We start from the raw sequence: 22,807 nt of genomic DNA on the forward strand, positions 1-22,807 counted from the left end.
TCCTAATGTCCCGCAGATAGAGACCGGAAAAAATTCACGTATTCATTTCACGTTACGCTAAAAAAAGAAAAAAAAAAAGAGTTGTACTTTACTGCTGCCTCTGCTGTTGGCTGACAACTCATTTGGGTCAATGAAAAACGCTCGACCAAATCAGTATGGAATCGCGGGCTACTTCGACGGAACGTCTCACAAGACATCCCCCAATGAGTGGGTGACAGCGAGCTAACACGGGAAAAAAACAAACAACAAATTTGTGAATTCTTTATTCCCGGTTAGGAACAACAATTTAAATTCTAGTTACTTAAGAAAAATAAAATTAATAATTCCAACAAGAACATATACAATTTGGAGGTTCTGATCATTTATAAGAATAAAAACAATTTACATTAATGCCCCCAAAGCGCCTACCTCCATTGAATTCTAGATAACTTGAAAGATAAAATCTAATGGAATCGGAAGGAAAAAAATTCACAACATCTGCATTGATCTGGCTGCTGTATGCATTTGCCAATGTGGTGTTTCTTTGAGCCGTGACGAAAGTAAAATAGAAGCTCCTGTAGAGCAGATGGCATTTCAAGCCCGCTTGGGCAGTCTGCTCGCCTCTCGCCCGCCACGGGCTTATCTCGCGCCCGAAGGTCCGTGCGCAGTTTCAAATTGGCCCGCGCCCACTATCGCTTCCTGCAGGTCGCGATTGCCGCGGTCACGTGACACAGTCGCCGTCGCATCCTGCGTGCGTGCCCAGGGCGCAGGGAGGGACATTTGCATGTTCCTCTGTTTCATAAAACAATTTCACGGAGATCTTTAGAATTTTTGCTTCCAAAAGTTGTAGTTAATCTTCCTGAAAAACATAAACAGAAAAAATCTTCAAATAGAAAAAAAATCGCTGGATAATCTAACTGTACAAGAGATTTCCTTAATATTTAAGTAAGTTTTTATATTTTGTAACTTATTTACTTCTACTTTTTACTTGAAAAATTAATTTTTAATTTTTTATACATAGATTTTTCTGGAACAAATTTTTTACTTTATCTTTCATTTAAATTAATTGCTCTTATTAACTTTAAAAATGATGAAAACTAATGCAAGACTACTTAAGTAATTATATATTTATTTACCAAATGTTACAATTTTTATAATGTTTACATGAGTCAAAATACCGCACGTGGATTTAAGTGACTAGATGCACTCACACCTGTGAGTGCTAAATTTCCTGTTTAATTTAGTGAATTATAGTCAAAGTGTAAAAAAAGAAAAGAAATAAAATTTAAAAAAAATTGTAGGGGGGAGGTAGTTGGTACGTCATTCAGAAGGTGATGTGCCCAGATCAGTCATTGCTTGTTAAAACAACACCCAAAGCCGTCAAAGGTAATTGGCGCAAGGGTTAGTTGGGGGGGGGGGGGGTGAGAGAGTAGAAGTACCCGGGGCCATAGCTACAAGTGGGCCTTGGTTGAGTTTTGAAATGTTAATAGAATTCATTGGAAATCTTACAAATTATGTGACACGTGCAGATCACATTTACAGTAAGTTATTTGAATGATTCTTGCAGCGGGAAGATTGATTTAAATCACTACTTTGGAAATATGCGATTGCTAGTTTGCATTGTATGCCATAGAGAAAACCCCAAGAATGGACACAGAAAGATGAATAAGTACACTTACCTGCAGAAAACAAGCCAAAATCAGACCGTGTCAAATGTTAAATGTATTGATAGCACAGAGAATTCCCTGTAAGAAATTGTATTCATTTTTCTTTGTCCGTTGTTCGGGTTTTCTTTATGACATAAAGTGCAAATTAGCAATGGTTAGGGCCATGCATATTTCGCGAAAAGATTCCGAGACCAGCTGAAAGTTAAAACACCGTAGCATCGTATGTGTCTCGTGAATGGGTGAGTTTCTTTCAGGCCAATATCGATTGTTACAACACCAATCACAGCGAGTCAGTGCGGAAGCAAACACGTCCTGATTGGCTCGGTCAAATAAGGCAACGACTTACCTCGCAGACGTCCGCCAAACACAAGGTAGAAACCGCTGGTGTGAGTATAACTTGTTGCAGTGTAATAGGCGTTCAGATTTATTCGCGAAAAATGCCTGCCCCTAGCAATGGTGTTTGTCCAAATTAAGAATCAAATCACTTTTATAGTCAAGGTCAAGTAAAAAGTTTTTAGATTTTTTTTATTTGTAACTTCTTAGCTCTCGGTATACTGCATTTGGTAGAAGAAATTTCGTGAATGGAACGGGAGTCGCATGGAACGGAGATATGTAACTACGGTGCTGCCATCTGTGGCGAAGGAAGCGAACCAATGTTCACAAAGCCAAAGAGACACTTTATATCACTAACGAATTTTTTATCAATATGGGCAGTGTTTATAGAATTGATTGAAGGGCACGTCAATCGATTCTGGTGAAAATGACTGACCGTCTAGGACCTACTTTATCCCACGTGAGGATATACTGGTTGCACGTTTGTATGAGAACAAGCCTCACGACCGAGAGATGTTCTTCGGGAAGGCTTAGCACCTCGTTCCTATGCATAGAGACCGGAAAAATTCGCGGATTCATTTCGTGATAGGCTGAAATTCAAACATGTGTATAGTTCTGCTGGTTCTGCTATTGGCTCACGGTTTTGTAGCTCTCTGGGCCAATGAGAGACTATCGACCAAAGAAGCGTCGAATCACAAGCTACCTAGTGGAGACGACTCACAATTTAGTAACCAATGAACACGCGTGTTTAACTTGGGAAGTGCAGAGGATAATGGAGGCTATCCTAGAGGTCATTCAATCCGCGAATTTTTCCGGTCCCTACGATGCATGGGCCCGAGCTCTTATGACATTCGCAGGACGAACACAGTCGAGTGAGTTGGGTGGTCGTGAGAGAAAGAGAGAGAGAGAGAGAAACAGAAGAAGGTTGTCGCGTCCGTGCAGTCAGATGCGGATGACTAGTCCACTCTTTCTGAGCGACGGGAAAGCTCTACCACCGACCGCCTGTAGCTAGTCCGATGTCGTCGGCAGGTCTTGCGTTTATAACGCAAGACGTTCTCGTTCTTAGAAACCAGCTGTGTCGCTATGCGCACTCTTTCCTCCTCTGGCTGCTTTAAACGAGCATTTGTATTCAACGCTTGTGACTGCGAGAGTTGTAGCGCTGTCAGGCTCATTTTATAACGGTTTAGCAGATTTATTTATTTATATGGTTTCGCAACCACCACTGCAGATAATTTCTCACCCCGTTCCCTCCTTTTCCCCGTGGCGTTAACACTTTCAGAATCAGTTTTTATTTTTAAGTGTTCTTAACATAAACATCTAACTAAGTCTTGCTTACAGAAAATAAATTTCTATTACGAGATTCTTACTGTACAACGCTTTCAAATGTAAATATGATGCAATTTAGTTTTGAAAAAGTAAATAAGTTATTGTACTTAATCACCATGCAGTTTTATTTTATTGTGTTTTTTACGTCTCGTAGGCAACAAGGACATTAAGAGATGGTATCACAACGCTACATTCCAGGGAATATCCCTGTAAGGAAACATCCAAGTGATTTCGGACAATCAGAAAAAAAAATATCGGCACAGCCTTACAGGCGTAGGTAGATTTTGAAGTACGTATGTACTTATTCTGGAAATTCTATAAAATTCTGAAACATTTAAAAAACTTAATATACATAACATCCTATACATGTTCTCTAATATCCGATTAACCAAAATGATAGATCAAAAATTTTCTCATATTCCATGCAGCGAAAATGTTTCAAATGTTTTTAAATCAATGAATTCGGCATTGAATAGCTTAGAACAATTTTGGATATTATGCCTACTAAGGTAGTAGTGAATTTGTTTGACCTTAAAAAACTAATTTTTATCTCTTGCACTAATACGTGGGCGTATAAAATTGTATTTGGTTCAAAATAAATGCGAACCAATTTCAAAAAAAGGAAGTATGACCTTTTTTTTAATCACACCCCCGCCTTTCCCTGTTTTTACTGTAATCAAAAACAAATTTCAGCGAAAGGTTGTGGATAATGTTTAGGGTTTTTACAATAAATTATAACGGATTTGATAGTAAACTTACTAAAAAAAGTGATGATTTTTTATGTCTTTCAGTCCTTGTTATTTCCACTCCTTGCAATAATAGTTCATTACGTAAAAAAATATGCTTCATATAACAGTTTTAGACCGAATTTATGAAGTTAAAATTAATAGAAACTGAATTCAATAGTGTATATGGTACGGACGTTTTATTGTTTTTATTCCAACCCTTGGTCTTTTCAACCTCTTGCAGTATGGTTCGACATATCACAATTATTTCAAACCAAATATTTAGAATTTTTTTTTTAATTTACAATTAATGGTTATGGATTTTATAGTGTATCTAATAAGGAAGTTATGATTTTTTTGTTTCTTTACCTCTGTTTATTCCACCCTTTGCAGCAATGGTTAGTTGTATCAAATAATGATTAGACAAATGTTTTTGATACTATTTTTAAGGTTTATAATCAATCCGAATGGATTTAATAGTGTGCCTGCTAAGGGAGTTATTAACTTTTTTTTGTTCTTCAGCCCTTGTTTTTTCCACTCTTGGCTATAATTTTGGTCGTGTAAAAAATTATTTCGGACAAGAGTTTAAGAGAATATTTGAAAATTTTACAATAAATTAAAACGGATTAAATAGTGTACGTGTTACGAAATTATAATTTTTTTGACAATTATAACCCTGTTTTTATTTCCTTTGTTGCAATAGTTCGTTTTATCACAATTTGTTTCAGACATAAGTTTGAGATAAAAATTATACAATTTACAAACAATTCGAACGGATTCGAGTTATGACTCTAAGATGTTCAACCCTTTTTTTACACATTATACTATTTACAAACAATATTACGGGATTTAATGGTAAGCCTACTAAGGGAGTTATGAATATTTTTTTCCTCCAACCTTTGTTTTTTCCACCCCTTGCAGATATGGTTGGTCGTATCTAAAATGCATTTAGACAAAAATGTTGGTGTTACTCCTAAGAGTTATAATACTTTCAATCGGATGCGATTTTTTTTGGGAATTAGAGTGATTTTTCGGTTTTTTCATAATTTCTTCCCAATTTCGACCTCTTTGGAGGAATTATGCCCGTTGACGAACTTTACGGAGATTTTCCATTACTATATTTTATGTAACAGTTTGAAAGGGATTTTTGAAAATTTACAGCAGTTATCGTGGCCAAAAAAATGTAACATATAGCTATAAATATACATAAAAACTTTTGAGTTGACAATTGTTTTGGGGTCTATGGAAAATGAAACGATAAACTAAATAAAAAATCCGGAAGGCGCACCATGGTAACGGCTACAATAGTTCATCTTTCTTCGAAATTTACGAAACGAAAACGAAAATGAAAAACCGGGATGTCCGGATCAGAGTTGAAACCTGGATAATCTATAATGCGAGTTCAAGTGTCTTGATCACTACGCCACCTCGTTCGATGCAAGCGTAATATATCTGACGGATACGCTTTAACTATCACGTTTTGCGTCGGAAATTACGTTTACAACTCCAATATTGAATAAGTGAAGCGCGCACAACTCCAGTAATATTAAGCATTCATGAATGCAAATTGTTGCTAAATTGGCGTTCGTTTTTCTTAAAGGCTCCCAATTTGTAGCAGCTTATGTATAGTGTAAAAGGCATGTTATTATATCTAAAGCACGTTATAGGTTTAAGTATCCGCCAAATAAGAATTTTTTCAAATAAGGTAATATCACTGCTAAATAAGGCACGTTTTAAGTTACAAATATGTCCACATTTGGAGAATCCGTGGTACCGATTCCAGTCCGGGTAAGTTATAGTGAAGGAGGGGAGGGGGGGGGGGGAGAGAAACTGTAGCGGATTTTCTGGGCGATTGCGCAATAGTAGAGCTTGCTGGGACGCTAAAATGTACAAAAATGGCTCTCATATTTAAAAATTATTATCTTGCAATAAGCGAATACCATTTGGTTTCGCCAGCATAATTTAATGGTTCGGTATCAAATGGAGGTAGGGGTTATTTCCAACAATATTCCAAGTTATTTTGTTTCACAAATACAATAAGGGGAAAAGAGAGGGAAATAGAGAAAGAATGAGAAAGAGAGAGTGGGAGACAGGAAAATAGAGAGAGAAAGAGAAAAAAGAAGAGAGGGAAAGTGAGAGAACGAAAGAGAAGATGGGGGCAAAATATTCTGAACGTCTCGAATATTTGGTCAATGAAATTTACTTATGCCCTCCCAGTTAAACCCAGACATGCCTCATGCACAGATGCCACAGATTTGTGTTTCCAAGTAGTTTATATTTAACAGAGGTTGGCAAACGTGTTAATGTGAGCATGTCTTTCATTCACACTCGACATGTGTATTTCATGCATTTAATAACCTTAATATATTTGTGTACTTATGACTTGAATTTAACGAAAACATCAAGCAATTGACTTGATAACAAAGCATTTAAAAAAATCAAACAAAAAACCAAAATATAATACGATAAAATTTATTTTCCCAAAGCAAAATCATTACTTAAAATTACATCTATAAATGTTAGAGTTCTGAAAGTCTACTTTTCATTGAAATTACAGCATGACGATCGGGTTTCTTTTGAAATTAAATCATAAAAAAAAAACATACTCATTAAAAATGACATAATGGTCGTACTGGACTCCCTCCTTCACTAATCCTGGATCGGCCCTGAAGCACAGGCGCTTGTTTGGTCTGATGAACTCGCTGTGGTTTCACAGACGTATCCAGGACGTGAGACATCATCGGAATCTTCTTCCGCTTTGGCCACAAAGAGAATTCACCGGAAAGTATTGTTTGGGCTGTATCAGAGAGGATGCGGTTGTTATCTTTCTTTTGGGCATCCTCACAGAAACAACAGTCTGATTGTTTGTTTTTTGAAAACCTAGAAAAAAATTTTCAGAGGCATCAAAACCAGCCTAAGAATACCACTGTCTTGCAATCGCACAGTGAGGCGACAGGGAAAAATAATAAATAATACTTGTGGTTTTATATTATTTTGGATTTTTTAATGATGGACCTCGACGAAAAGCAAATTTCTCAAGACAGATTTTCGATCACAAACATTCCTATTTTGGTTATATTTCGAAGAAAGACTACATATTACAGTTATTACCATGGCAAGGCTTCCGAAAAAAATCCTACCTAGTTTCTTCGTTTCATGGTCCTTAGACCCCAAAACTATAGTCAAAACAAACTTCGTATGTATAAACGTTTGGCAGTTCAAAAATATATTTATTATATTTCTCGAGATTTCTAATTTATGGCTTCAAAACTTGTAGTGGATTCTGGAGCGCTCTGCCTAGTGTTTAAAATGACGTGGGTACTAGGGACATGAACAGTTTAATGATCTGCTTCCGAACTGGCTAGGCTTGCGAGTTTCAAAGTCAGGCCAATTTCGTTCTTGTTGAGAACATTCTAAAAATTTTAAGAAAATGCCGAATGCATGGAAAAAAAATTAAAACATTTTTAACTGCATAAAATATTCGAAAAAGGTTTCATAGATCCTTTAGAAATATATGAACACTTAGAAGTACATTTAAACATAAATATTCCATAACGTGAAAGAAGTTTCTAGATATCAAGAGGTTTTCAGAATGTTATAAAATAAATACGAACTACGAAATCTACCTGCCGTAGGTAAATTTAACATCTACAGTTTTTTTTTTTAATTTTCGAAAATGGAATTTACGCAATTAATTTCTACGCACTGCCCAACTAACCTAACCTAACCTACCCTACCCTAACCTAACCTAACCTAACCTAACCTTGCTCTTATTTCTGGTATTGATCTTGTCCTTGTCAATCTGCTTGCACTTCTTCCAACTATTACTCCTTTTTTTTAGAAGTCTTTTTTAAAGTTTTTTTTCTTCAAAAAATTGTTTTTTCAAAGTCTTTTGTTTCAAAGTTCTTTTTTCAACGTCCTTTAGTTTCAAAGTCCTTTTGATTGAATGTCCTTTTTTAAAGTGTTTTTTTCAACGCGCCTTATTTAATCCGTTATTTCAAAGTCCTTTATTAAAGTCCTTTTTTCAAAGTCCTTTATTAAAGTCATTTATTCAAAGTCCTTTTTTCAAATCCTATTTTCAAAGTCATCTTTTAATCTTTTTTTAAGATCCTTTTTTAAGGTCCTTTTTTCGAGGTCCTTTTTATTCAAGGTCCTTTTTTAAGGTTCTTTTTTAAGGTCCTTTTTCCAAGGTCCTTTTTTCAGGGTCATTTATCATGGTCATTTTTTCAATGACCTTTTTTCAAGGTCCTTTTAAAGATCATTTTATAAGGTTCTTTTTAAGGTCCTTTTTCCAAGGTCCTATTTTTCAAGGTCATTTTTCAAGGTCATTTTTCAAGTTCTTTTTTCTAAGTCCTTTTTTAATCCTTTTTTTTGGCTTTTTAAGACCTTTTTTCAAAGTCCGTTTTTTTTTCAAAATACTTTTTTAGTTCCTTTTTTTCCAATTTCCTTTTATTAAAGTCCATTTTTTCAATTCATTTTAAGTACTTTATAAAGTCTTATTTACAAAGTCTGTTTTTCAAAGTACTTTTTTTCAAAGTACTTTTTTAAAAACTTTTTTTTCAAAGTCCTTTTTTAAAGTCATCTTTTTCAAAGAACTTTATGTCAAAGTCCTTTTTTAATCCTTTTATCACAGTCCTTTTTTTAATCCTTTTATCAAAGTTCTTCTTTTAAAATCCTTTTTTCACAGTCATTTTTTTTAAATTGCCTTTTTTACTAATTATTATTTTTTCAAAGTTTTTTTGCAAAGCCTCTTTTTCAAATTTCCTGTTTTTTAAATTCTTATTTTTCAAATTTATTTTCTTCAAATTCCTTTTTTTTTTCAAAGTCCCTTTTTTTAAGTCCTTTAATTTAAAGTTTGTTCAAAGTCCCTTATTTAAGGTCATTTTTTCAAAGTCCTTTTTTTTTCAATGTATTTTTTTTCAAAACCCTTTAGTAAAGTCTTTTTTTAAGGTCCTCTTTTTCAAAGTCCTTTTTTAAACGTACTTTTTTCAAAGACCTTTTTCAAAGTCCTTTTTTCAAAGTTCTTTTTGCAAAGTAATTTTTTTAAGCATTTATTTTCAAAGTTATTTTTTTCAAAGCATTAATTTTCAATATTATTTCTTTTTTTCAGTCTTTTTAAAATCTTTTTTTTTCAAAGTAATTTTTAAAGTCCTTTTTAAATCGTTTTTAATGTCTTTTTTTAAAGTAATTATATCATTGTCCTTTTTTTCTCAAGGTGTTTTTTTCAAGTCTTTTTTTAAGTCCTTTCTTTCGAAGTCCATTTTTTCGAAGTCCTTTTTGTTTTTCGAAGTCTTTTTTGTTATTCCAAAGTCCTTTTTGTTTTTTCAAAGTTCTTTTATGTTTTGTTTGAAGTCCTTTTCGTTTATTGAAGTCCTTTTGTCCTACTTTTATTTTCTTCTTCCCTTTTTGTCCACTTCCCTTTTTTATACCTTTTTTCTCCTCCCTCCTTTTTTCTAACTCTTTTTCTTCTACCTTTTTTTCTCCTCCATCCTTTTTTTCTACCTTTTTTTCTACTCCATCTTTTTTTCTACCTCTATTCCTCCTCCCTCCTTTTTTCTACCTCTATTCCTCCTCCCTCCTTTTTCTACCTCTTTTTTTCTTCTACATCTTTTTCCTCCTTTTTTTACTCCTCTTCTTCTTCTTCTTCTTCCCTCCGCTACCTCTACCTCTCCCCATTTAGTGAAACAGGTATCGCATAAAACATTGCAGTACTTATACAGTAAAATAAGTGAATAAATTACATTATATAAAAATAATAGCATTAAAAATGCTGTACTGGGTAATACTGAATAGTACGCATGGACGCCTGTAGTGTACATCACCCTTATAAAAATCAGTAATTTGCTTGGTGAGTACTATGAGAACGGGAAATATAATAGTTATTTATAAAATTTTATTTTTCTCAAAACTAAACTAAGTTGCACGAGCATGATAAAATATGAGTTATTTTTGCCCATTGAGTTTTTTTGCTTCGCCATACTATTAATTTAGCTATTGCCATATAAATTTAAAGGGAATTTTGTGTTGCCTAACACATCAACTAAAATAACGAAATATAGTACAGCACAGATGATTTAAACTCCTTGCAGTCTAATTTGCTTCGTCAAAATGACAGAAACCAAAATAAAATACACGAGAACCATGTCATTCTTCGTCGCTATTTTGCATAACAAGATTTTTCATTATAATTTATTTATAAATGGCTGAGGTTAACTTAAATTAAATGTATGTAGTCCTGCAGCTGTAAAAATTGTTAATGCCCACTTTGCATAGAACAACATAAATGAGTAATTACCTACTGAGAGTAAAATATATCACAACACCTACAGAGAACTGGAGAAGTTAACTGCATTTACAAATGCGAAGCTTGCAAAAATTGTGTGCTTTTTTTTTTTCTCGTAACGACTCAAGTTTTATTGGTTTCTCAAGGTCGTCGAGGAATGGATTGAATATCATTTGCGAACCTGTTCGCTGCCTTTAAATATCTCGCATACAGAATTGCTGTCGAAGAAATTTTTTTTTAATCTGTGAACACCTTGCCAAAGTTTAAGCTATCACACTGTTAAAATTTTTGGATGAAATTCGTAATTTTAAATTACTTGACTTTGTAATTTTAGTGTTATAATTTTTTTTTTAAATTTTTTTTGTAACTACTTCTTGGCTTTTGGGTACACTCCGATTAACCCAGAACACCCTAAAATCATGGCCGCACACAGATACCAATCACTGTTCAGCTGTAAATAGCCGTAAAGAACACCGGGCCTTTACTTGTTAATTTCCATCAAAGATGGCTGCAACAAAGCGTGCTGAAACATCGGTCTCTTCATTTACAAGGACGTGGCCTCAATCCAGCAGTCAAGAAGAAGTTAGTGACTGGCCACGAGAGCCTAAGTTAAAGATTCATTTTTGTTTTAATTTTGAAAATTTTACTAGTAGCCTATATTCTTTTTAAGTTAGAGTTTTTTCAGAGAACTTGATATGGTGGAAAATATGCTCGGGCTTCGATTTTCTCCCCCTCGGAGAGGATGGGGGTGTAATGTCCCTAAATTTCGAACATTTTAAAAATATATTCTTTCCGAGGTCGGTTTATAGTGGAAAATGTGCACGGGGTTTGACTTTCTTCCCCTCGGAGGGCGATGGGTTATGCCCCTAATTTACGAAAATTTCAAAAATATATTCCTTTTAATTTAGCGTGTTCCTGAGGTCGGGTAATGGTGGAAAATGTACCCAGGGTTCGTTAATGTCAATATGGGTAATATATCTGAAATTATCTGGCCACTCTTCCGGCGTGATCAAGTGTATAAATTCTGAACTAATTATTGTCTGTAAAATTCTTTTTTATTCAAGTCATAATGTTTAAGAAATGTCTATGTTATATTTATATTTAAAACCTAATTTTTGATGTTAGAATTTCTCAACCGCAAAGTTTTTGACGTGACAACGTCTAATAAATCAATGAACGCCGGCTGCACGCACGAAAAAGTGTCCCGTTACGTGGTGTCCCGTTACGCTCATTGTTCCGTTACGCCGTGTCCCGTTACGCTGTCGGCGAGTGCAGTAATAATAGGTTATGTTACAATTGACTAAAAAATTATGGTGATTCATATAATTGGTGATAGATATTTGATTACAGTTTATTTATATGAAAACTTGTTCATAATTATATTTAAACTTTATAGCTAAATGCCAGTTTTTAAAATTAATTACAAGTCATCTACTCGTGAACTGTTTCGTCGACTGTTTATAAAGTGAAGTAAAAAGTTAATGTGGTTTTCATTGCTTATTACAACAACAATTTCGGCAATAAAGGTTAATTATTCTTGCATTTTAAAAATCTGATTACTAGTATAATTTCAAGTATTTATTCTTTTATTATTGAAATAAAAATGATTCAATTTTATTGATAAAAGTATGCAATCATTTCATCAATGTTTTGTTGTGACGTTGTCACGTTAAACTATCGTCCGTAAACCGACTTTACAGACAACCATTTTTTTTTTGCCTTCTCCCGCCTATTCAGTCACGAGTCGCGCCCCCCGCTGGTTCCGTCTCGCCGCGCGTGTGGCCGCGTGGCCGCGTGGCCGCCTCGCTCGTCCCACGCCCTCTCGAGGCGTCTCGTGATGGCGTGTGGCCGCGTGGCCGCCTCGCTCGTCCCACGCCCTCTCGAGGCGTCTCGTGATGGCGTGTGGCCGCGTGGCCGCCTCGCTCGTCCCACGCCCTCTCGAGGCGTCTCGTGATGGCGCGTGGCCGCGTGGCCGCCTCGCTCGTCCCACGCCCTCTCGAGGCGTCTCGTGATGGCGCGTGGCCGCGTGGCCGCCTCGCTCGTCCCACGCCCTCTCGAGGCGTCTCGTGATGGCGTGTGGCCGCGTGGCCGCCTCGCTCGTCCCACGCCCTCTCGAGGCGTCTCGTGATGGCGTGTGGCCGCGTGGCCGCCTCGCTCGTCCCACGCCCTCTCGAGGCGTCTCGTGATGGCGTGTGGCCGCGTGGCCGCCTCGCTCGTCCCACGCCCTCTCGAGGCGTCTCGTGATGGCGTGTGGCCGCGTGGCCGCCTCGCTCGTCCCACGCCCTCTCGAGGCGTCTCGTGATGGCGTGTGGCCGCGTGGCCGCCTCGCTCGTCCCACGCCCTCTCGAGGCGTCTCGTGATGGCGCGTGGCCGCGTGGCCGCCTCGCTCGTCCCACGCCCTCTCGAGGCGTCTCGTGATGGCGCGTGGCCGCGTGGCCGCCTCGCTCGTCCCACGCCCTCTCGAGGCGTCTCGTGATGGCGTGTGGCCGCGTGGCCGCCTCGCTCGTCCCACGCCCTCTCGAGGCGTCTCGTGATGGCGTGTGGCCGCGTGGCCGCCTCGCTCGTCCCACGCCCTCTCGAGGCGTCTCGTGATGGCGCGTGGCCGCGTGGCCGCCTCGCTCGTCCCACGCCCTCTCGAGGCGTCTCGTGATGGCGCGTGGCCGCGTGGCCGCCTCGCTCGTCCCACGCCCTCTCGAGGCGTCTCGTGATGGCGCGTGGCCGCGTGGCCGCCTCGCTCGTCCCACGCCCTCTCGAGGCGTCTCGTGATGGCGCGTGGCCGCGTGGCCGCCTCGCTCGTCCCACGCCCTCTCGAGGCGTCTCGTGATGGCGCGTGGCCGCGTGGCCGCCTCGCTCGTCCCACGCCCTCTCGAGGCGTCTCGTGATGGCGCGTGGCCGCGTGGCCGCCTCGCTCGTCCCACGCCCTCTCGAGGCGTCTCGTGATGGCGCGTGGCCGCGTGGCCGCCTCGCTCGTCCCACGCCCTCTCGAGGCGTCTCGTGATGGCGTGTGGCCGCGTGGCCGCCTCGCTCGTCCCACGCCCTCTCGAGGCGTCTCGTGATGGCGCGTGGCCGCGTGGCCGCCTCGCTCGTCCCACGCCCTCTCGAGGCGTCTCGTGATGGCGCGTGGCCGCGTGGCCGCCTCGCTCGTCCCACGCCCTCTCGAGGCGTCTCGTGATGGCGCGTGGCCGCGTGGCCGCCTCGCTCGTCCCACGCCCTCTCGAGGCGTCTCGTGATGGCGCGTGGCCGCGTGGCCGCCTCGCTCGTCCCACGCCCTCTCGAGGCGTCTCGTGATGGCGCGTGGCCGCGTGGCCGCCTCGCTCGTCCCACGCCCTCTCGAGGCGTCTCGTGATGGCGCGTGGCCGCGTGGCCGCCTCGCTCGTCCCACGCCCTCTCGAGGCGTCTCGTGATGGCGCGTGGCCGCGTGGCCGCCTCGCTCGTCCCACGCCCTCTCGAGGCGTCTCGTGATGGCGCGTGGCCGCGTGGCCGCCTCGCTCGTCCCACGCCCTCTCGAGGCGTCTCGTGATGCGCGGCGGGGACCACAGCGCCCTCGCACCAAGGATGGGGCCGGCCGAATTTTCAACCAGCAATAATCGCACCTCAGATAAACTTCATTGGTCACGATATTGCCACTGCGCAAAGCTAAATTTAAAGATAAAATTACATACCAACTAGTCAAAAATCTGCCATTTAATGCATTATGCGCAATAACTATAGAGACCTGCAAAATTTGCGGATTCAATGACCTCCAGGATAGACTCTACCACACTCTACACACTCGGGCAAATGCCACCTGTTCATTGGCTGCTGACTTGTGAGTCGTCTCGACCGGGTGTCTGTGATTCGACACTTCTTTGAGCGAGGGTATCTAATTGGCCCTCATTACTCCAGATTAACGGTGAACCAATTGCAGAAGCAGCGCTAAGGTATAATTATTTGAATTGTAGCATATCACGAAATGAATCCGCGAATTTTGCAGGTCTCTAGCAATAACAGACCTTTTCAATGCTATGCTCTCGTATCAGCACTTCCCCAGCTCCCTGGAGAAACAGCCAAAATCATCACACTACCAAAACCGGGCAAAAATCCGAAACTACCAGAAAACAGACGTCCAATTTCACTGCTCAGCTCATTAAGTAAAATTTTTGGAAAACTTCTTTTAACCAGACTCCAAACACGTGCGGATGTACACAAAATAATCAAGGATGGGGCCCGTCGCGAAGACACGCGAAATCGAAAACTCCGCTTGGAGTCACGAGGAACGAGAGCGCCCACTTAATGAACCACGGTTTAAGGTTTCGGGTGGTCGGGGCTTTCTAAGCCCGGCTATTCCGAGCGCGCCATAGTCTTCGCGGGTACGATTGCCTCAGTGAAATTGCAGGCACGTTATTAAAGTGATGACTAGGAGATGCGGAAACGTACGAGCGTTCATTTTAAGTCGCAAGTTGGAATGCAAACCTCTCACACTCTCGCACTGCGTTCGTGATTGGATCGCATATATTCGGACACGCCCCTCTACGACCGTGAGCCAGCAACGCCCAGCTAGGAGACAAGTACGTAAGCGAATCAGGTGGTGCCAGTTAGCAAGGATGAAAATGTTCTCGCTAAGAAATCAACCAATGGGAGAGCAAACTTGGTTTGAGCACACCAATGACTTTGAATTCTGCCATGAGGCCAGACGAATCCTCGATATTTCCTATTCGAGTGTGACGACATATGCCAAATATAATTTAAGCACAGGCTGATATGCCAGATATATCAAAAAAATTGTGGGTTCCCATGCAAAACTTCTGGTATGTTACACCACAAAGTATGTGGCAAACAAAAATTAAGTGAATTAATTTTCACGGTTTGTTTGCCTGATAATAGATTATGCATTATTCTCACAATTAATGTAGCTATATTAGCAATATATAATATAAGCTACTACCTAGCGGTCGGGCTCAAAACTACTTAAAAAAAAACTAGGTCTTAGTCTTGATAAATCAGAGTTACCCCCCCCCCCCCCCAAACCCACCTCAGTGCTGGTCTAAACCCTCAGCAGCGCACAAGTGGCTGGCAGTGTTTTTTTTTCCGGTTTCGTTGTTTGTACCGAAAGATAAAAAGTTTCATTTCGCAGTAACGGAGATAAGTGGTCTCAGAATCAAGTTACAGTTTTTTTTTTAATGTACATGGGAAGTATGAGTGCTTATGAGGCACTTAGTCCAGTGAATACATAATGGACGAATTAAAAACTGAGGAATTATATGTTTCTCTGCGACCTTTGAAAAAAAAACTGAGTAGGTTGTATTTTGGACCACAATCGCCAGGGGTTTATTTCATGTATTTCCATCCCGCTGAACGGGAATTTTGTGTACGAAGACCATAAAATAATTTAACAAAATTGATGTTGCTTTATTTTTTGACGCGAATTCGATGAGCGTCTTACTTGACGGTCGGGCGGCCACGCCAGAAAAATTGCGACACAAAAAAAATTGCGACACCTAACCGCGACAAACTCGGCCCATCGTTCACAACCACTGGCTCAACTGACTCCATATCCACATCAGAATCACCAGAGAGCATAGCCACGTCCATCACCAAACAATTGTCTGCATTCCCCGTCGCTTCTCGCGAGGCGGACGGCTGAGGCTCGCTCGAGCGCAAATTTCGCGCCTCGTTCGGGGGCTCGCTTTGCCCCACTGACTCATTTCTCTCAGATACTTTCTGCCTCATTCGATACCTATGACGCTTCTCTGCATTTTTAATTGCTTCTGCTCGGGCGATTTCGCTTGTTTTCTTTCTTTTCTCCAACATAACAAGTTTTCGCTTAGGCAATTGGCGATTAATGGCTCCATAACCCAAGTTAGTAAATTTATAGTTATCCCACTCAACTATCACTACCCAATGCTCACTCACGAGCAACTTAAAGTTTAAATGACGCATATCGGTCTTTTACTTTCGAAGTTACAGTGCTCTCATTGATTTCAATTCGACTCTCCACACCAACGCTCATTACATCATCACTGCAAATGTTTTCTGGGTGAGTCATACGTTACGACCACGAGCAAAGTGTGCTCTACTAAGATATACTTACTTCAAATCTGTAGCTTCTATAGTTTACGGGTTTTAAGCAGTGTCGAATCTTCAACCGAAGTGACACCCAACCCGAGATTAAAGACATTCATATTCCTGTCGGAAATTCATGTCAAAAACATTCGAGATACATTTGAAGTCTTATCGTGGCCCTAAAAAAGATATTTTGTACACCACGCCCAGCATTGCTGAATCGTTACCAGCCATTGCTGCTGACTTCAACGTGAACCTCTTACCAGCCGTCGCTTGCGGTTGCTGACAATAGTCAAAATAAAACTACAAGAATTTTATTCAGGCAGGTACTTTTAGCAAATTATTTAGACCATAAACAAAATGAGTTGGCGTCAATAGGGTCATTAAAAAAAATGAATTAGGTTGATTCACAAGTAATTATTCCCCTGTTCACCATTGCAAGGTCTTGTATCGTTTCGGCGAACTAGGATCACGAGAAGATGGGCCATGGTAAGGCAGTCCAGCAGCAACTCGCAAAACCATGACATTGCGCTTAGATTTAGTGTCAAACACAGCCCTGGTGACAGCAGCAGCCACGGGGTAAAGTCACCGACGCAGAAAACGCAGGAAATTTTTAATTTTTAATTGTGTAAGTGGTCTCCGAATTTGATTTGACCAATTTGGCCGTACTTACTTGAAAATCCCGTTCAGGAACGTAAATAATTTACTGCAAACAATTAAAACGGCCACCATACTGAAACGGTGAATCATTTGGAAATGGCTAAAGTCCCATGTTCTTTATAGTTTATTTTAGCAGTGGTTTTTGCTCCAAAGAGTAACAGACAGACACCACTAGGTTTTTAAGTACGGTAGGTAAAGATTAATTCCCAGGTGGTAATTTTTTTTGTTTGCTATGAATGTAAACAGATGGTTACTGAGTATTTTCAGTTGCATTTTTCATTATTGGAAGGCAAAAAAAAAAAAATTCAACCAAAAAAAAAGGCACGAGATGAAAAAAAAAAAACGTAATACGTGAAGTTAATAAGGTAATTTTTATTATTGTTTCGATTCTTGAAAGCAACAAGATGAATGACTACCCAAGTAAGAATTACATTGCACTGTATTGGCTAGTGTGGAAAACACCATTATTTCCTCTCGCCCAGAGTGGGTAACCGTCCTGTCATTACAGGTGATTGCGGGTTCCCGCGGCCATTGTTCGAACTTGTGGTCCGGCTTCCGAGCCGGGGCGGCGCGGCCGTGTGCGCTGATGGATTCCGTTGAGAAACCCCCGGCTGCCAGTGGGAAACCTACGATTCACAAATTCTTTCTTGGACGCCCGAACACTGGCGGGCCTTCGCGTTAACTTCGAGGATTTTTTAAGTGAAACTTCTAATGCGACTTCCAACAAGGTTGCGTTAAACGTTTAACGCTACCATGGAGAAAGCACTGTTGCGTTAAACGTTCAACGCTCCTGGGGAGGGGGAATAGAAAGAGACAGAGCGAGAGTGAATGCGTGGCACTCGAACGCATGCGCGTAGTATACCTGTTACAGGCCAGCGCGAGCGTTAGCAACGAGTAGCGTCCAATATTCCAAGCACATGCGCGTGGTATTCTTGCTATGCAGCGAAGTAAACAGTGAAGTTTCACTTCTTCCGCGCGGAGGGACTCCACGCACTATTTTTTTTTTTTAACTTCAGGCGTAAAGAATCTGTCTCACGCCGTCAAATATTCGCCTCCAACTACATTTGACAATAGAGTTGGAGGGGAAGTATTGGACGGAAAATGGCTTCCAATTTTCACAATCAAATACATTTGGAAAATAACCTCAAATATGTTTTAAATCATGTAATATAATGTGTGCATGCTGTATAGTATTTAGCTGGCATAGGTTACTAAAAGTAATACAAATAAACAATGTTCTTAGCTGCTTGTGGTAAAGGGAAGCAGCACTGTAAGATCAGCTACAATAGCTATTGTACGAGTGAAAATGGAGACTGTACGTACAGTATACTGCAGGCAAGAGTTTATGGGTACATAAACAAAATTTCTGTAGATAACATGATATTGTTGTTTTATACTAGTGTTTGCAACAAGTATAATAGTATATGCCAATACAGAAAAAGCATAAGCATAAAAATTTAATTTAAATTTGAGTTGCGATACTAAACAATGCATAGGAACAACGATATTAAATTAATGAATAAAGCAATTCGAAAAAATCAACCAATCATGAAATCCAATTCAACATTTTTCAAACAGAGAAGGTACGTATTTATTGCATCTTTTGTAATTTCGATGTATATATATATATATATATATATATATATATATACACTTACATACAAATGGGCGTAGATCCCGGTGAGGTGGCAGGGGATTCCCCCCCCCCCCACCCTCTGGAAACAAGAATACCCTCACTAAGGGGGCCAGCTTGCCTTTGCAAAAATCTTAACTGTGAAATGGAAATGATCAACGTTATCCTTCCCCCATCCCCCCCCCCCCAACCCAGGAATCCTGCGGGATTTTCACCACTGTATATATTTATATTATATGCATATATATGAAGTAAATCAAGTCAGTTCTGTTAGAAGCCTTTATCATTAAAATTATTATGACATATTATATACACGCGTGGAAATCATCTCAACGTGTGTAGCTAAATGACGTTCTTCCTTAGTGGTTCACTGTTTTTTGTAGTGTCATTCTAAATGTTTTTTTTTTATTTCGTTCCTTTACACGAATATAATTTTTTTTTTTAAATCAAAATATTTATGTTATTTGAGTTAGTACAACTTCAGCTCTTGCATATAAATTATGCGGTATGTGAATGTTGTCTAAGTTCAACTTGACTAAAACAGGTTTAATGTTTACCCGCTATAAAGGTGTTATTTGAGGAAAGAAACACGAGCGTACTCGCACTAAAAATTTACTGTCACAGCCGGTCGTTGTAATTTAAAATCGAATCCACCAGCCGTAATAACCTGGTTACGTTATGCATCTTGAAAGCTGCGCGTGCGTTGTCCGAGGCAGTTAACGTGCTTTCATTATTCTTCGCAGCACAATCACCGCACGACCTTGCAAGTCATTCAATTGTATCTTTTCTGGGAACGTGATGTCGGCAAGTCCTTATACGGGTTACTCTGCTCATGCTTTATTGCTTTCCAATCCCAATTATTTCGATTATCAGTTTGATACATTCACAGCGATGCGAGACTCACGGTCGTCTGTAATGGAGACGACGCAATAAGTCAGGCCAATTTTTAATTACGAATATTTTACTCGATTTTTTACAAAAAGGCAAATCCCCCTTAGAATACATCTGGCGGCAGCATTTGTGACATAACACAAGATTCAATGCTTGTTTAGTGAAACATTTGCAGAACTTGCCCTTAAGAAAAATAATGTCATGAAAACAATAATAAATCTGCATTGTGATTGGAGACAAATCTTAAGTTGAATAGGTCTCCTGCCTAATGAATATCCACAGCTTGACTTTTAAATGTTAAAAACGGTAAAGCAGCAGTGTAAATTCTGACAAGTTCTTTGGAAATAAATGGTGTCCAGCCGCTAACATGCTGGTCAGAAGTGTAACTACAGTAACTTATCTCACAAATTAAATTAGGAATCAAAATCAGCCCGGACGGAAGCCAGGATACTCCTAAAGTCTAATATGGCATGACAAGAATAATTATATATTAATGCTGTATCTTAAAAATAACCTACGGAAGGATGCACTACTTACTTACATCTTCTTTTCTTTAATGATTGGATCGCGATTCTCTCTTGGCGCGCCTTGGACGCCCCTGATCCAGTCGTAAACGAGGATAAGTACTGTAGAGCCAAACATGCACCAATGAGCACTCTTAAATGGTTTGTTAATGTACAGATAGGGGAATATATTTTTCGCGAAAAAAGAAAAAATTCCAGACTAGGTGATAGTAAAAGAACTCTAGCATCGTCTGTGATACGGTGAGTTACTTTCAGGTAAATATATTCTGTTAGAACACCAATCACAGTAATTCAATGCGAAAGCGAACGAGTCCTGAGTGGCTCAGTCAAATAAGGCAATGGCTACTCTTGCAGGTGGCCGCTAATTTCAAGGAAGAAACCGCTGGTGCAGGATTTTATCGAGAAAAATGCCTGCACCTGTGTACAGAATATCTTGAGTTTAGCATGGTGCCCAGCTGTAAAGAAAAAAAAAAAACAAAAACAGAAAACCTGGAAAAGTCACGGAATTGGGAGTTTCTGGAAAAATCTGGAAATACGGTGCCTGGAACTGTGATGTAAGAAACACCACTTTGTTGATATTTTCCAGGTTTATTTTTCCCTGTGTTAACAGTTTGTCGCTTTGAATAATCCGTAAGTAGTCTATAACCGTAGATCCAGGGGTGCCAGCACCCCCCACCCCCTCCACCATCATTTTGAGCTTGCCAAATCGTGAATGTGAAACTTAGTTGATAAGCGTAAACGTCAAAACTATGTTTTATGGAAAAATTTCTGTATATTTTAAAGTTTTCTGCTTATTGCATGCATGTAGGCTAAAATATAAAATAAGGGTAGTAGTGTACAACATGCACGCAGCGTATCCAGAGATGACTTGTTGGTTAAAATACACGCGCAAATCTCTCGGGCCGCGTGGACCACCCCACCCCCCTCGCGGGCATTCTGAAAATATCACCGGTTTTAATAAATGAGAAATTAAAAAAAAAAATATCAAGAATAGTCAAGAAAAAAGTCATATGATTCTGTTCGCGTGTTTGGCAGGAAAACCCTAAACCCAAATGACCAGGGCCCAGTGCATTGTCCGTGCGCTGTGAAGGTCTGTGCCGGGTGTAGAGCCCGATGCAGGGAAAGGAAGTATGGAGGAGGGGGTGAGGGCAGGGGGACCCGCGAGAACAAGGAGGGCGGGAAGGGGATAAGTCATTTAGTAGGCCATGCCTAGGGGGCAGGTGTTGTAAACCAGCGGCGCGCGCTCCAGCATGTGGGTGGCCTTGTGGGACGGTGAAAAACAGCTCCGGCGGCCCCGGTCTGCAACCACGACCGATCCCGCCGCTGAAGCTGAAGGCCCCGCCGCGTGATCGAACCATCGCTTCCAACACCTTCACACGAGGGTCGTGATCGAACCATCGCTTCCAACACCTTCACACGAGAGTCGTGATCGAACCATCGCTTCCAACACCTTCACACGAGAGTCGTGATCCAACAATCGCTTCCAACACCTTCACACGAGGGTTGTGATCGAACCATCCCTTCCAACACCTTCACACGAGGGTCGTGATCGAACCATCGCTTCCAACACCTTCACACGAGGGTTGTGATCGAACCATCCCTTCCAACACCTTCACACGAGGGTTGTGATCGAACCATCCCTTCCAACACCTTCACACGAGGGTCGTGATCGAACCATCGCTTCCAACACCTTCACACGAGGGTCGTGATCGAACCATCGCTTCCAACACCTTCACACGAGGGTTGTGATCGAACCATCGCTTCCAACACCTTCACACGAGGGTTGTGATCGAACCATCCCTTCCAACACCTTCACACGAGGGTCGTGATCGAACCATTGCTTCCAACACCTTCACACGAGAGTTGTGATCGAACCATCGCTTCCAACATCTTCACACGAGAGTTGTGATCGAACCATCCCTTCCAACACCTTCACAAGAGGGTCGTGATCGAACCATCGCTTCCAACACCTTCACACGAGGGTCGTGATCGAACCATCGCTTCCAACACCTTCACACGAGGGTCGTGATCGAACCATCGCTTCCAACACCTTCACACGAGGGTCGTGATCGAACCATCGCTTCCAACACCTTCACACGAGAGTTGTGATCGAACCATCGCTTCCAACATCTTCACACGAGAGTTGTGATCGAACCATCCCTTCCAACACCTTCACAAGAGGGTCGTGATCGAACCATCGCTTCCAACACCTTCACACGAGGGTTGTGATCGAACCATCCCTTCCAACACCTTCACACGAGGGTCGTGATCGAACCATCGCTTCCAACACCTTCACACGAGGGTTGTGATCGAACCATCGCTTCCAACACCTTCACACGAGGGTTGTGATCGAACCATCGCTTCCAACACCTTCACACGAGGGTTGTGATCGAACCATCCCTTCCAACACCTTCACACGAGGGTCGTGATCGAACCATCGCTTCCAACACCTTCACACGAGAGTTGTGATCGAACCATCGCTTCCAACATCTTCACACGAGAGTTGTGATCGAACCATCCCTTCCAACACCTTCACAAGAGGGTCGTGATCGAACCATCGCTTCCAACACCTTCACACGAGGGTTGTGATCGAACCATCGCTTCCAACACCTTCACACGAGGGTCGTGATCGAATCATCGCTTCCAACACCTTCACACGAGAGTCGTGATCAAACCATCGCTTCCAACACCTTCACACGAGAGTCGTGATCCAACAATCGCTTCCAACACCTTCACACGAGGGT

General features: G+C 41.0%; 1 protein-coding gene and 1 pseudogene across 1 annotated transcript; both read right to left on the bottom strand.

The window, feature by feature from the left end:
- Nucleotides 1–12,046: 12,046 nt before the first annotated feature.
- LOC134543270 (serine/arginine repetitive matrix protein 1-like) lies at nt 12,047–15,845 on the bottom strand. The gene is made up of 2 exons (XM_063388181.1): nt 15,841–15,845; nt 12,047–13,856 (listed from the first exon to the last, which is right to left on the bottom strand). Exons 1-2 carry the CDS (start codon nt 15,843–15,845, stop codon nt 12,047–12,049), a joined length of 1,815 nt encoding a protein of 604 aa, XP_063244251.1.
- On the bottom strand, nt 13,877–13,951 carry LOC134543367 (U4 spliceosomal RNA; annotated as a pseudogene).
- Nucleotides 15,846–22,807: the final 6,962 nt, after the last annotated feature.

This window comes from Bacillus rossius (genome assembly GCF_032445375.1).
Source record: "Bacillus rossius redtenbacheri isolate Brsri chromosome 9 unlocalized genomic scaffold, Brsri_v3 Brsri_v3_scf9_2, whole genome shotgun sequence".
In the NCBI taxonomy this organism is placed as follows: Eukaryota; Metazoa; Arthropoda; class Insecta; order Phasmatodea; family Bacillidae; genus Bacillus; species Bacillus rossius.